At 35.4% G+C, this 14342-nt stretch overlaps 1 protein-coding gene across 3 annotated transcripts in view; it reads right to left on the reverse strand.

Annotated features, from left to right (window-relative positions):
- Positions 1 to 14342, reverse strand: part of LOC135127672 (homeobox protein caupolican-like) — a 120449-nt gene that overhangs the window by 59013 nt on the left and 47094 nt on the right. Inside the window, exons 1-2 of one of the 3 annotated variants that reach the window (XM_064054209.1) lie at positions 13161 to 13359; positions 2225 to 2563 (exon numbers count right to left, since the gene is read on the reverse strand). In XM_064054209.1, coding sequence (XP_063910279.1) covers positions 2225 to 2563; positions 13161 to 13208 — 387 coding nt within the window. In that variant the 5' untranslated portion in view covers positions 13209 to 13359. Of the gene's footprint in view, positions 1 to 2224; positions 2564 to 13103; positions 13360 to 14342 lie in introns of those variants that run through there. The other 2 variants (XM_064054208.1, XM_064054207.1) reach the window with 2 other exon arrangements.

A 14342-nucleotide genomic window follows, 5' to 3' on the forward strand; every position in this document is an offset into this window, starting at 1 on the left:
TATTTTTGTATTAATAATAATAATAATATTTCAAATAGCGATTTTGGAAAAACGGTAGAAATTTCCGATGAAACGAAGGCGAAAATGACTTCTCGATATCGAAATCTACAAGAAAATATCTTCAACTAATTTTCGGACATGGTTGAAAAATAGACGAAAATGTTCAAAATACCTCTTCTCATTCTAATGACAAATTTTATTTCTGTTGAGGGTACGATCATTCATTTCATTCAGATTGGTAAAAATCAATCACTGAAAATGAGACAGGGTGGGTGGGCGGGGCGAATTATGTTCTTCTGTTGGGTGGGAATGGAAAATAATCTTAGAATCTAGGATGTGAAAAAGTGAAAAAAGCGCTAATCGTAACTTGTTTTGTTAAAATCTGCCTTATCTTACTAGCCCCACCCACCCGCCCTCTATTTTCTTGGAAAATACGTTATTTGCCAAAATCATTATTATCTTAGCAAGTGCTAGCCCCACCCACCCACCCTCTCTTTTCTCAGAGGGTATGTGATTTGCCAAATTCAGTTTTATCTTAGCAAATACTGATAATTAACTTTTACAAAAAATAATCAAAATTTGGAAACTTTACGAGCTTACTTATATGCACAAGGCAGGAATTTCGAACATCTTGTCTACTGTTTACTTGGTTATGCTTTAATGGATTTTTCTTCCGTTGGCTTTGTTTTTCTTTGTAATTTATAAATGTCTTATTAAATGTTTTTTTGGTTTATTTATTAATGAAAAAAAGCTTGTTTTATTAATAATAATAATGCACAACGATTAAAGACTACTGGTTGTTATCGTTATTGTCAGAAAAAAAATAAAAGGTGAATTTCAGTCATTTAGAAATCAGAAAGTCAAAAATTACATTTTTTCGTAATCTACATTATAATTTTTTTTTTTTGGGACTTCCGTAAATCTCTGTACATTACGTAATATTTTCCAGACACCCGGTATGACTGCGAGGGCAGTTATTTTTACATTTTACTTAAATTTTGCTGAAATTTTCACATCATGTATTTTAAAAAATCAATATTTCAATTATTTATGGAAATTTTGGAACACGGTTTTCACCACTGTTTTCAGCTTATAAAACTTTGGAAATTGTACCAGATCTATTTTCGATTTTTTTGGTCAGAACTGAAATATAGTAAAAATAAACGTTTAGCAGCTTATAAGACACAAACTTTTTATACTGTGGATAATTTCTCACAAAAAAAATCGACGATTTATCTGGTACTATTTCTGGAGTATGTTTAGCTGAAAAGTGTTGAAAACCGTGTTCCGAAATTTCCTTAAATAATTGAGATATTGATTTTTAAAAATTCGTGTGCAAAAATGTCACCAAAGTTTAAAAAAAAGTATGATCACAAACTGTTTTTAATAAAACTCTTGCGTTATATCAAGAAAGTTATGGACAACTTATATTTACAATTTCACAATCATAAATCTGTTAATAATGGATATATTACATTCTGAAAATGTACCGAAAATTTAATGTTGAAAACGTAGCGACTGGACCTTAAAGATCGCCTTGGATTTTTTTTGAAGATTTGTCTTTGATTGTTCAGTTTCAAGTCAAAATTTCAAAATGACCGCCAAATCTTGAAAATTCATGGCTTTCATTGATCGTATTTTAATTGATTTCTCGGTAAAATAGGTACTCAGCGCTGTAATTAAAATAAGAAAAAAAAACTCTTTATTCCTATCTTTGAAATTAGGAATTCTTTTAGCTAGTTCTTCTTAGACATGAAAATCCATATACAAAGTTTAATTGCTGACAAATTTTAAAAACTTATTTAAAATATTTTAATAAGATTAGATAAAGAAAGTTTGTGAAATCTGGCCTGATCTGAGCTAGCCTGACCTGACTTGACCGAACCTGACCTGACCTGACCTGACCTCCCATATCATGACGATTATCACATTGAAACCTTAAACCAGTTCCTGTGGTTTTTCAAAATAATTGCAATTATTAAATTATTGACTCTGATACGGATATGGAATTACGTGAAAGCACATGACATTATGAACTTAAAGGAAAAATATTTTTTTGTTTTCCATTTGAATCCCCTTCAAAAGAAAATATTTTACGCAGCTTTGGGAACAACAACCCTAACCTAGCCCCCACCAAGTGGACACAACGCATTAAATACCTGTACAAGCATAAACCCAAACACTACACGTCTCGGCAAACAAAGTGAAATACGATCCAACTCACCAAGGGAGAGTAAAAAGCCGAGCTTTCGACGCCTATACTGGGATAGGGGTTCTGGTCCGTGGAGGGGTAGGGGGCGCCGTAGACGCCGACGCTGCGCGGGTATTGCAGGGCTGCCAACCTCGCCTGGTCATACTGGCAGGAGCAGACGCTCTGGCCCGTCACCGGATCCGTCACCAGCGGCCTTCCGGACTCGCAGCACTGCGTGGGGCCCGAGGACGACGTGCCCCCGGGCGAGAGCGCCCCCGGCACGCCGCTGGCCGAGCCGCCGGGGGACAGCGAGCCGCCCCCGGAGGCGGGCGACGAGCCCGCGTTCGTCGTGGGCTGGCCGGACACCAGCAACTGAAAAAAAAAAACAAAACTTAGAAAATTTCCAGCTAATGCTTTATTTGGGTTAGCGAACCACATTAATTATAAATTAATTTTGTTTTCTGCAGCGGATACTCATTCATATTTCAGGCCAACTTCCGCTCATTAAAATGCCTCTTAACTGTACGAAAACTGAAAAGTTTCAATTAAACGTTTTTATTGGCTGCTTAACGTCCCTATTTACATAAAACACCATCTACACATTGTTCGTGGTTCGCATTATTTTTGTTTATTTTCGAACTCGACCACTCGCGATTTCCTCAGCCGCATCAGCTCTTTTTATGCCCTCATTTCGCCTCGTTTGGGTAACAAAACACCGGATTAATGTGAAGAGGTTATACATCAATTTCCCATTTCGAGGCAAACTCCATCACTTTATGCCACATTACACGGTGTCGTAATGAATGATAAAAATATAATGGAACATCTGTTCACGAGATTTTCCGCAAATAAAATCAGCATTACATGTTGGTAGAACACTTTACTAATAAAACTCATTAGCGATATTATTTTTGGCAAATGGGGGAAGCGAAACAGCGTGATGAAATTTCTTACAGAGTTGTTGGACAGAAACGACCCGGAAACAGAGCGCTGAGGGAAGACAGCAACCCCGACCAGAGGTTTCCACGAACCCCTAGTCCGGCCCTGTCGCGCCGCACTAATCACGGCTCCCGCACATGCGCCCAGCCCCATCGACCCATACATCAATCTGTCACTTCTTAATTGAAGTACACAAATTTCATCACCTACAAAATGGCAGCCACTACCACATTTTTGTCGGTACCATATTCCACGAACCCATCAAACGTCCACCCGACGTAATTAGCGATCGGTATTGGGCTCACGTGCGTATGGAGAGTTGAGCAAACACGAAGAGGGCAGCAAACATTTGCCCAGCACTCTTCGATTCGCCGCTAATATCCATCACGGCGGTTCTGTGAAGCCGCCGCCGACAGTGGCGGCGGCCGCGAATATTAAAAAAGACGTAATGCGTGCTGTTATTGCGGTGTATTATTAGATTCGGGGACGGCTTTATCGAGTGTGAAAAATGGGTGTTTTTTGGCCGAGGGGCGCTATTTTATTTCGAGGACAAATTGCTTGTTTTGACTGGGAGTGTTTACTTGAATTTAGTTTGGCGTTTTTCAAACGGAGTTATTGAGGTAGGAAGTCGCCATTTGGCGGGTGTAAATCAGGCGTGAGGTTTAATGGGCGTGCAGCGGGTTTTGAAATTTGGGTGATGAATGGTGGTGAGGTTTAATGATGCGAATAAAAGTATAAACAGTTTTGGAGTAATATTTAGTGGTATTTAATTTTTTACCTATTTTTCGTAGAAACATTTTTTTTATTTTCAAGACTAACCAAAATTTTGATTCTAATTAAAAAAAAACTTTTAAGTAACCAAAAACTCTTATGGATATTTTTGGAAAAATATAGATATGTTATTTAGGCTAAACTTCCCTCGCACCTGAAGTTAAACAGTCAACAAATTCAGTATCTTAAAAAAAATGGACAAGGATAGGATTCGAACCCAAGCGCACCACGTACTTGTTGCGTAGATAAGCCAGATATATCGGCTACGTAGAATAAATATTGCACAAAAATTTTTGTGAAGTAAGTGTGCTAAAAATCAAGGCGGAATCATAAACCACCAGTACAGAAGTATCGTATTCACTAGGTAGAATTTTCGAGCGACGTGAACAAATTATTATTGGTGGAGATAAGACAAATTTATTAATATTCTCTAAAACAGAAATTTTAAACTAAAGCAAGTTTCCAGTGACTATAAAAATTGTAAAAAAATGATAAAAAGTGAGTTACAACTGCATAAATCATGCAAAAAAATTAAATAAGACAACTAAGAATAATACAAACGGTAAAACAAAAAATTAAAAAAATAAAAAAAGTACACTTTTTGCCAAGCACTTTCGAAAATTACCAAAAGGCGTTTTTGAGTTCGCTTCGATTTGCAGAAATTATTTTTATTCTCATTTCTTTGAACCATTTTTAAGAGCGTCAAAATGAAATGTGGACATTTTTGGGGTATGTATTTTGATTTTGAAACCGAATATATATGCCGAAAATTTTGGTCTGAGACCATCAAGAGGCTATGTTTTTCGAATCACCTCGTCGAAATCTAAATCCCAGAATTTTTGTAGATTTTTAGGAAACTTTGCGAAAACTCAATTTTTCAGAGGAGGCTCCTATAAAATTTTTTACTATTTCCAAGCACTTTCGAAAATTATCCAAACAACATTTTTTATTGATTTTGAGTTGCAGAAGTTATTTTTGGCTTCGTTTCTTCGAATATTCCAACCATTTCTCCAGAATACCCAAAATAAAATTTAGCCATTTTTGGAGTATTTTAATAAATTGATTTCGAAAACGAATATGTATTTCAAAAATCGTAGTCTGAAACCATTAATCCAACATCTTTTACAGATTTTTGAAAAACTTAGTCAAAAGCTCAATAAAGCTCAATTTTAAATACATTTATAAAATTTTTGACCCTTCTCCAGCCACTTTCGGAAATAATCTAGACATTTTTTTCTTGATTTCAAGTAGCAAGTTATTTTTGGGTTTATTTCTTCGAATGTTCTAACCATTTTTTCAGAATCACCATTAAAAATACGATTTTAAACACAGATATTTCGAAAATCTTAGTCTGGAACCATCAGCTAGACCAGAAATGTTTTTTTTTTTTTGGGGAACTTGGCCAAAAGCTCAATTTTTAATGCTCCTTCTAATAAAATTTTTGACTCTTCCAAGCACTTTCGAAAATTATTCAAGGGATTTTTTGTTGATATCAAGTTGCAAAAGTTATTTTGAACTTCATTTCTTCAAATATTCCAACAATTTTTCCAGAATCGACAGAATGAAATAAATATAACCATTTCTGGATTATGTATTTTACAAATTTAATTTTTGAAAACGAATATTTCGAAAATTTTAGTCTGGAACCATCAACAGGCTGTGTTTTTCGAATCAGCTTGTCCAAAATTTTTTGTGAATTTTTGAGAAACGACCAAAAGCTCAATTTTCGATACCTCCTTTGCGAAATTTTTTACTCTTATCCAAGTAGTTTCAAAAATTCAGAAATTATTCAAGGACATTGTTTTGTTGATTTCGAGTTGCAGAAATTATTTTCGGGTTCATTTCTTCGAATATTCTAACCACTTTTTCAGAATCACCAAAATGAAATATGGCCATTTTTGTAATATTTTAAAAATTTGATTTTGAAAACGGATATTTCGCAAATCTTTAGTCTGGAACCATCAACAAGGCTGGGTTTTTCGAGTCAACCAGTCCAGAATTTTTAGTGGAGTTATAGGAAATTTTGTCAAAAGCTTTTTCAATATCCCCCTTATGAAAGTTTTAAGTCTTTACCGAACGTTTTCGAAAATTATCAAAGAACATTTTTTGTTCATTTCGAGTCATAGAAGTTATTTTTGGGTTCATTTCTTCGGATATTACAACCATTTTCCAGAATCACGAAAATGAAATATTCCCATTTTTTTGGAAAATATAAAAAAGATTTTGAAAACGGATATTTCGAAATTTCAAATCTGGATCCATCACCTAGCTGTGTTTTTCGAATCAGTTGGTCCCGAATTATTTGTGGATTTTTAGGGAACTTTTCGAAAGCTCAATTTTTAACACCCCCCCTAATACAATTTTTGACTCTTTTCCAAGCATTTTCGAAAATTATCCAAGGACACTTTTTGATGATTTCGAGTTGCCAAAGTTACTTTGAGCTTCATTTCTTCGAATATTACAACCATTTTTCCAAAATCGACAGAATGAATTATATCCAATTTTGGATTTTTAGGTAACTTCATCAAAAACTCAGTTTCCAAATACGAAAATTTTGACTCTTTTCCAAGCACTTTCAAAAATTATCCAAGGACATTTTTTTGTTGATTTCGAGTTGCAGAAGTTATTTTCGGCCTCATTTCCTCGAATATTCCAACCATTTTTCCAGAATCGCCAAAAAATGGCCATATTTAGGAAATTTTGGTCTCAGATCTTCAACACGATCGGTTTTGGAAATCAGCTCGTCGAGATTACCCAGAATTTTTAGTGAATTTTTAGGTAAATTCAAAACCCAAATTTTCAATTTGAAATTTCATTTTGGAGCGTCAAGATCTTGATTCTCTTCCGGTCTAACAATACCTTTTTGATTTTGAAAAATTCATTAGACATGATATGACGATCATGTTTTATAATTTGCGAATGTTGCAACACATTATTGAAAAAAATTTGTTCAGAAAAAGTAAAAATAAAAGTTGACAAAATAAAATTGCCTTCACCGGAAGTGAAGATTCCACGATTTCTCTAAAAACATTTATTGTGTAAATTGATAAACAAAAAAATAAACGAAACAAAATTTTTAAGGAAATTATCAAACGAGTAAATAAAAATATAGAATATTTAAACGCACGAGGAAAATTTATGAAATGAATGAAATGACACAACGAAAAATAAATAAAAATAGAAAGATAGTAAAAATCACTGAGATTATAACATACAAGTACCACCGTTCCGGTGCCAACCAACATGGAAAAAATATTAAAAGCAAAAATTACCACTAGAGAATAAAACACAAACAAAATGCGAGTCGTTACTTGAACAAAAACTGATCTACATGTTAATCTAAAGGTACTACAAAAGTACTTCCACGAATACTCAAATTTGCCGCAACTTCTAAGACAACTCTTATCACATTTACACGCGTTAATACTTATCTTATCTGTAACAGATTCGGCGACACACTTAACATGTGTACAATTTCTTTATTGTATTTTTCTCTCCTAGAAGCAAAAGCAAAATAACTACACACAAAAATAAAGTACTAGATAATCGGATAATGACAAAGTGCAACCGCTTTACTAATCCATATTATATAATAATCAGTGACAGAGTTATTTATTACGCTGCACTTAGTACGTTGCGTTAATGACCGTTTAAATTTAACAATGTTAAGATAAGAAAGTGCTAGTAATTTAGGTGACAACTTTATTAGCGTTACTTATTACTTTACCTATACGTTAAACGTCGCACTTCAACTCAAAATGCACCAGGAATTGAAACCGAGCTCGTTATCCAATCGAATTCCGAAAAACGGAATGTTCCGAAAAATTCCCCATCCACTTTACACGTGTTTTTTCTCTTCCCATCTTGATAAAAATTTCGGTTACGCAAGATCCGCACAACCCGGTGGCCAAATTAATAATATTTATAAGACACTATCATAATGGTAATCTTAAACTCATTAGAAGTAAATTTTTCCTGTCGTCTTCATTAGCTTTTAACGAAATATTTATATTTATGTGTGGATATTTGAGACGAGCGCGCCATTACATCATAATCCCCTCAAAACAAACTTTCGCATTTTGAGTAATGTGTTCCAGTGCGGACGAGTTTAATGGGCAGAGCACCCACTTCGTTCCCGGAAAAGTGGCCAAACTTTTGCTTTTACCAGCAACCTTGACGGGACTTTAAAACGGTCGCTGCCTGCTTGTCAAACGAGGGGCATTCTTGACTCGGTCACCCTTTGTTTGGGGCGTCGTAAATAACGGGACGTCACGGGAAAGGGGCCCTAAATCAATGATGACAGTGTAATAAAGATATTATGTGGAAGGGAAAAAAGGGATTGCGGGACAGTGACGCGACTTTGACTAATTTCTGCAGGTTCTTGGACACTAAAGCTACTTTCTCTAATTATCGAACGGAGATACGGAGGTCTGATAACGGAATTTGACTGTGAAAATAGTACACGAAATTTTATTTTCAAAACAAAACTTTGTAACATTTAACATTTCTATATTCCTGCACTGACGGCGTCAAATTTTTTTTGCGTCCAAAGTTTTAGCAAAAATAACTGTTTTAGTAGTTAAATTTCCCTTTTTTCATGTGAATTTTAATTAATTCCTTCCATTTTTGAAAACATTCCAAAATTTATGAAACCAAAGTAACTATAAAATATTAAATCCCAAGTATTTAAAAATATGCATTTGAAATAGTTTACTTAATAACTTACTGGAATACAGTTTTTAAATACGTATAACGTTGTTGTACAATGAGTGGTTTTCGACTTAAAAAATAAAACAATAATTCAAACATTGTTTTCTTGAGACACTGTAGAAAAACTCCTAAGAAACAGTATTGAACGAATTTTTAATTAGATTTTTTAAAATTACGTCATTAGACAATTGTTTATTATTATTTAACAATTTGACGATAATCTTGAGGCCGACTTAAAGTTTCAAAGTAATCGATTAGGAAGTCCCAAAGAATTTTTATGATCTCCAAATTTCGAACAGTTGGAACACAGACAAACTATAAGCAGACGGGAACCGACAACCTGAATTTTTACATGTATTATGTGATTTATGAAACTTCCAAAACACATCAAATCAAATACCTACTCCTCAAAATTATTATTTCTCTGATAAAGCAAAAATGAAAACTTTGAAATTACGTGGTCAATTTTTGAAAGGAGAAAGACAAATTTTGTTTAATTATTACCAATTTGACGACAATCTTGATACCCATTAAAAGTTTCAAAGTAATCGATTAATATGTTCCGGAGAATATTTTTGATCTCTAAATTTCAAACAGTCAGACCGCAGACAAACCATAAACAAACAGAGGGGAACCGACAACTTGAATTTTTATATTTTATGACTTATGAAACTTCCAAAACACATGAAAAAAGTCAAATATTCGTCAAAATTATTATTCCTCTGGAAGAATAACAATTTTTGTGAAACTTAATGAGCAACATTAGAACGCCATGTGACCGTCGCAAGCCGTGCCCGGTGTACAAATGCGACCCTCGTAGACTATTTTTTTTTAAATTACTCTTAATGTCTTTGTTAATTTTCAACGTATAACTTAAATAGGAAAAATGTATAATAAAATATACCACTATGAGGCCACTTTTTTGAGTCGAAAACTGTCCCCGCTTGACCTCAGTTTCCCCATAAAATGCTTCCATGCGTGACGATTGGGTTAACGCAACCATGATGGTACTTAAAGTGTTTAGACGGCACTTTTTAGATTGGTGAATCACCCATGTAGCACAATGTACTTATTAACTCATTGCAACACAAGTCCATGTAAACCCGTCATTACAAAACTTTGTTGATGAAGAAAAATACATGCAAGATTTTATTTAAAAGTCAAACTATAAAAAAGAGCACGAAACCACCCTACTCAGCTCCTCTTTCGCCATTAAATGGGACATAAAGTATTGTTTATTAGAATTTATTGTGCCTATGCTACACTTGTGCCATTTAAACCCTTTATAGCCCTTAATGGCCCACCTACAGCTGCCCATATCGCAATAATCATTCATCAAGCTAGAACAAAAGTAACAAACTTACCAGTCATAAAACCACCCAACATAAAACAAGCGAATTACAGCACGTCCACCCAATTAAAAAAATCCTCAAATAGAACGCCCGCAGAATACCAAATATCATTCATAATCGAGAAAACTGGCTCACCTTCTACTCGATTTGCAGCAGCGCAATTTATCGTTTTTCATAATTACTCAAAATATTAACCCAATATCGGGTCTGTCATTATAAATTATTGAACACACCAAACCCCTTTTGCATTTTAAATACCAAAGCAGCAGATGTTAACCTTCTGTGTTTTTTCGACAAACTTCCAGTTATTAATATTATGGATTATAAATTTGAATTCCGACGTCCACCTTCTTATTAACGGGTAATGTATACGTTTATAATTGAGTGCATATAATCAGGCGCAATTACAAGATGGAAAAAATGGCTGAGTGCATTCCGGTAAACGGCAATTATGACTTTTATGTCGAGAGTTATTATGACCTACACTACTCAGAAAAACAACAAAATTTGTTCCAATTTTACCGAAACTTAGTGCTATTAAATTGGAATTGGATAAATTAAACTGTTATAAAACAAACACTGCTAAAATGACACTACAAAATTAGAACCAAATCTAAGATAACAATTTTTTGGCCTATTCGCGAGACAGACAGATAAGAAAAACAATCCGACTTTTTAGACAATAAAGACTTTAATAACAACCGAAATTGATAAACCTCGAAAGTAAATAACTAAAAAATGTATCGAAGTGCGACAAGCAAACAAAGCTACTGTAACACGTTGTTAACAAGAGATGGCGCAACCGTCGTAATCCACCACCAGACGGATTTGGAGCCAAAATTTTCTTACAAAATTATGTGCTTTACGATTTATCTTTAAAAAAGTAAAACAAAAAACCAAATAAACTGAATGTATGGCTGAACATATCACAATTACAGAAAAACAAGTTTACACATGTTTTAGATTATTATTATCACTATTATTACTAATACAAATACATTGTAATAAGTTGTTTGACCAGCTGTATCTACATATTGATGTATTGTAGGCTTATCCAACTCAACTAAAAAGTGCTTTTTGCGTTACGAATTTTTTTAAACTAATTTTGTTCCCATTTTTGTTTTTGGGACATGTTCACATTCAAACCATTCCAAATAAATAAAAAAAGAAAAATATGTGTATGCAGCAAAAAGTCCTACAATCAATAAAAGGTCGCATTAACATTAAATTTTTCGTGTTTAAAAGCATTATTGCGAGTTCTTACTCAGCCTGAAGGAATGCTGTTAAAACACAATATTAAAGTTTACAAGTTTAACTTCTGCTACAATTTTTTGGAGCCCCCCATGGTCAAATAAGCTCGTTTTTTATTTATGGTACTAACGACGAGTACTAATTTGATTAAATTTTATTACAGAAACAACGCAAAACAGATTCCAAAGATACCCGTTACTTGGAAGAACAGTTTGAGCATTTTTAGAGATGTTAAACTATTTCGGGAATTTATCAAAAATTTGGGTACTACGTAAGCACTATCTAATTTATGACTTTGACATAAAATAATTACACGGATTATTCAAGCAAAATTCATTGGAAACAATTCTTAACATACCACTTTTATTCTATTTAATAGTAGTTGCGGTACGCACCAGTACTCACTCAAAAACATATATTTAATGTCTAATAAAACCACAACAATATGCTTCATAAACACTAGCCATAAAAAACAACTCAAACATAATTATATGTTTGTCCCCATACTAAAACCGGTGTAGAGCCACTGACGAGTTATTTATATTTAGGAAATTTGTCTGAAACTCCATTACATTACAAAACGGAAACAAACAAAATTATTCATCAGTAATTACCGTTAGGAAATAAGGATCTCAGTCAGAAACAAAATCAAGGCCGTCGCTAGCCTTCCGTGCTCCTTGTCGCTCACAAAATTCCCAGTACGGTCCTTAAAGTTTAAGCATTATTTTGAAACATTCTTTCTTCGACCAATTCTCGGCAGAAATGTCGTTTTCATAAAAACTACATGATTAAGGATGCTGAGGACTCGAGACGTTTCAGATTCGTAAAGCACCAGAAACCGAAATTTTATCGCAAGCCACAGGTGGCACAGTCCGCGCATTTTTGGGTTTTGAATTAATTAAAATAAATTTAACAATTTTGAAAATTCTTAAAGGAACGGTACTTTCACGTACTAAACTACTACAATTTTGGGGCATTAATTTTTAATAAATTATCAAAATAGTTGTTCACTATTGTTCAAAAATTGTACTTTGTGGCGTTTTTTTAAATTCCACATTTGAACATTTTTTGGTAAAAATTTTGTACAACAAGTATATTCCAAAATTTTGAACGTGCGACAATTTGATTTTTATTTTTTTGTAAAAAATGTCCACAGTAAGCAGTGTACGCCCAAAAAGATTGTCAGTTTATTGAATAACCGGGGACGACGGATCAAAATTTTGAAAAAAATACGATTTCAAAATTCGACTCGAGTCACTTTCAAAATTCGGAGCCAAACCCTCAATTGACACTCGTGCCGTAAAACCGTACCGTTAGAAACCCATCGACTTTGCCACTAGACCATCAGACAGGTGCCGTCGGCGCATAACCACCTGAACCGTTTATCCAATTAAACCCATTTCACCCATCCACGACATTGTCGCAACCATTTAATCAAAATAACCATCATTATTAGAATTTTTGAGATCCACCTGCCACTTATCCATTCAAAGAAATGGATACCAAGTGCTACATTTAGAGGAATTAGGACCTCGAAGGGTATCGACACACCTCGTACCGATTTCTAGCCATTGTAAACACTGGATACATATAGACTATTCGGTTTTTACCACCCAAGTGATGTAAAGTAACTACATTCTGACAAGTAAATGAAAGAATGGGTAAGTGCTAGGTTTAAAAGACCTGGATCTCTGGAGGGACCTCAAATACATGATAATATAGACTTTTAGCCACTGAAAATACCATATATAAAAGTATATACACATATATAGTATTCGTTTTTTTACCACCCGTGTGATGTAAACACAAAAAACTACCCTATTGTTAATATAATTATGGTGCCACCCGCACAAATCCGCCCTTTTACCAACCAAACCAAAATCACATACATCTATACCAGTCCATCCACCGCCGCCCCATATGTTAAAACAACCAATGGACCGTACCTGCGATGCCGACGGATACGAATACCCAAATTGCGCATAAGCCGCCATTGCACAGTCCCAGTCTAAAGAACCCCAACAGCACAGTCACCCACACACAGCGCTACCACCACACGCGATCTTCATGACATGTTCCATCGACCCTCAATCCATCGTCACTTCTCAAAAACAAAAACACCATACGTTCTCAACGCCACTGCGATCTGATAGCGACTGGCCGCTTGCAGCGCTCGCGAGCGCGTCGGAAGCGCGCCCCCCTCTAGCCCCGCGCGGGGGCGTGGCCGCGCGCTGCGACCAGTGAGTGCGCGACCGAGGCGGGGCGTCGGCGCAGCGACGCGGCGCGATTGGCGCCCCGCCGCCGCTCGGCCTGCCCGCGGGCGTGGCGCCCCGCCCCCGCGATCGAATCGAGGGGAACACGCGTGACTATCTTGTTTATGGGGCTCCACAGATCCGGACAAATCCCACTTCTATGCAACAAAAACGCTAACTGAATTTATTGGATACAAGGTGTTTGTCGGAATGAATCGCTCGAATCATTTGTATTCTGATTCGGACGAATGATGCGACGCGGTTTTTACACGGAAAGTCACTTTACACCTCGGGATGTCACGTGTGCCGGGGGTGGCGAGATGGGAGGATGGAGATATGTTTATTAAATGGACAGGGGGAGGGGAGGGTGCGTGTTGTGTGCACCCCCGAATTTGCTCGGAGATAGATAACTTGATTTTACGGCGAGCGGGAGAATTGAGAGGAATGTTGGAGGGCCAGGAGGCTGCTCCTACTTCTAGCGAAGTTTACAACTGAAAGTTATCGGGCTGTAATCCGATTGTGGACAGACTGCGACAAAATGGATTTAAACGGAGGACTTAATACTTGTCCGAGTACAAGTAGCGGGGTCGAAAATTCTACAGACAATTTTTTGTTAATTAACGACCAAGAGCTGCAGTTCACTATTTCTGCACTTTTAAACGTCCAAAATGTTTTGTAAAAATAAAAAATACACAAGAATTTTTGCTTTAATTTAATAGAATTCTTTAAATATTTCTAATTCATGTTACTTATATTTTTTCCCAAACCGCAATCACGAAATTTTCTACGAATTTTCGAAATTTTAAGAACCCTGGTGTTACACACCTTAACATGAATTTTGATTTTTTTTTATTAAGCTTGATCCAACTTGGCCAC

Source organism: Zophobas morio, unplaced genomic scaffold (genome assembly GCF_036711695.1).
Source record: "Zophobas morio isolate AGI-343-1 ecotype UQ-CSIRO unplaced genomic scaffold, CSIRO_AGI_Zmor_V1 ptg000012l, whole genome shotgun sequence".
NCBI classification, from domain to species: domain Eukaryota; kingdom Metazoa; phylum Arthropoda; class Insecta; order Coleoptera; family Tenebrionidae; genus Zophobas; species Zophobas morio.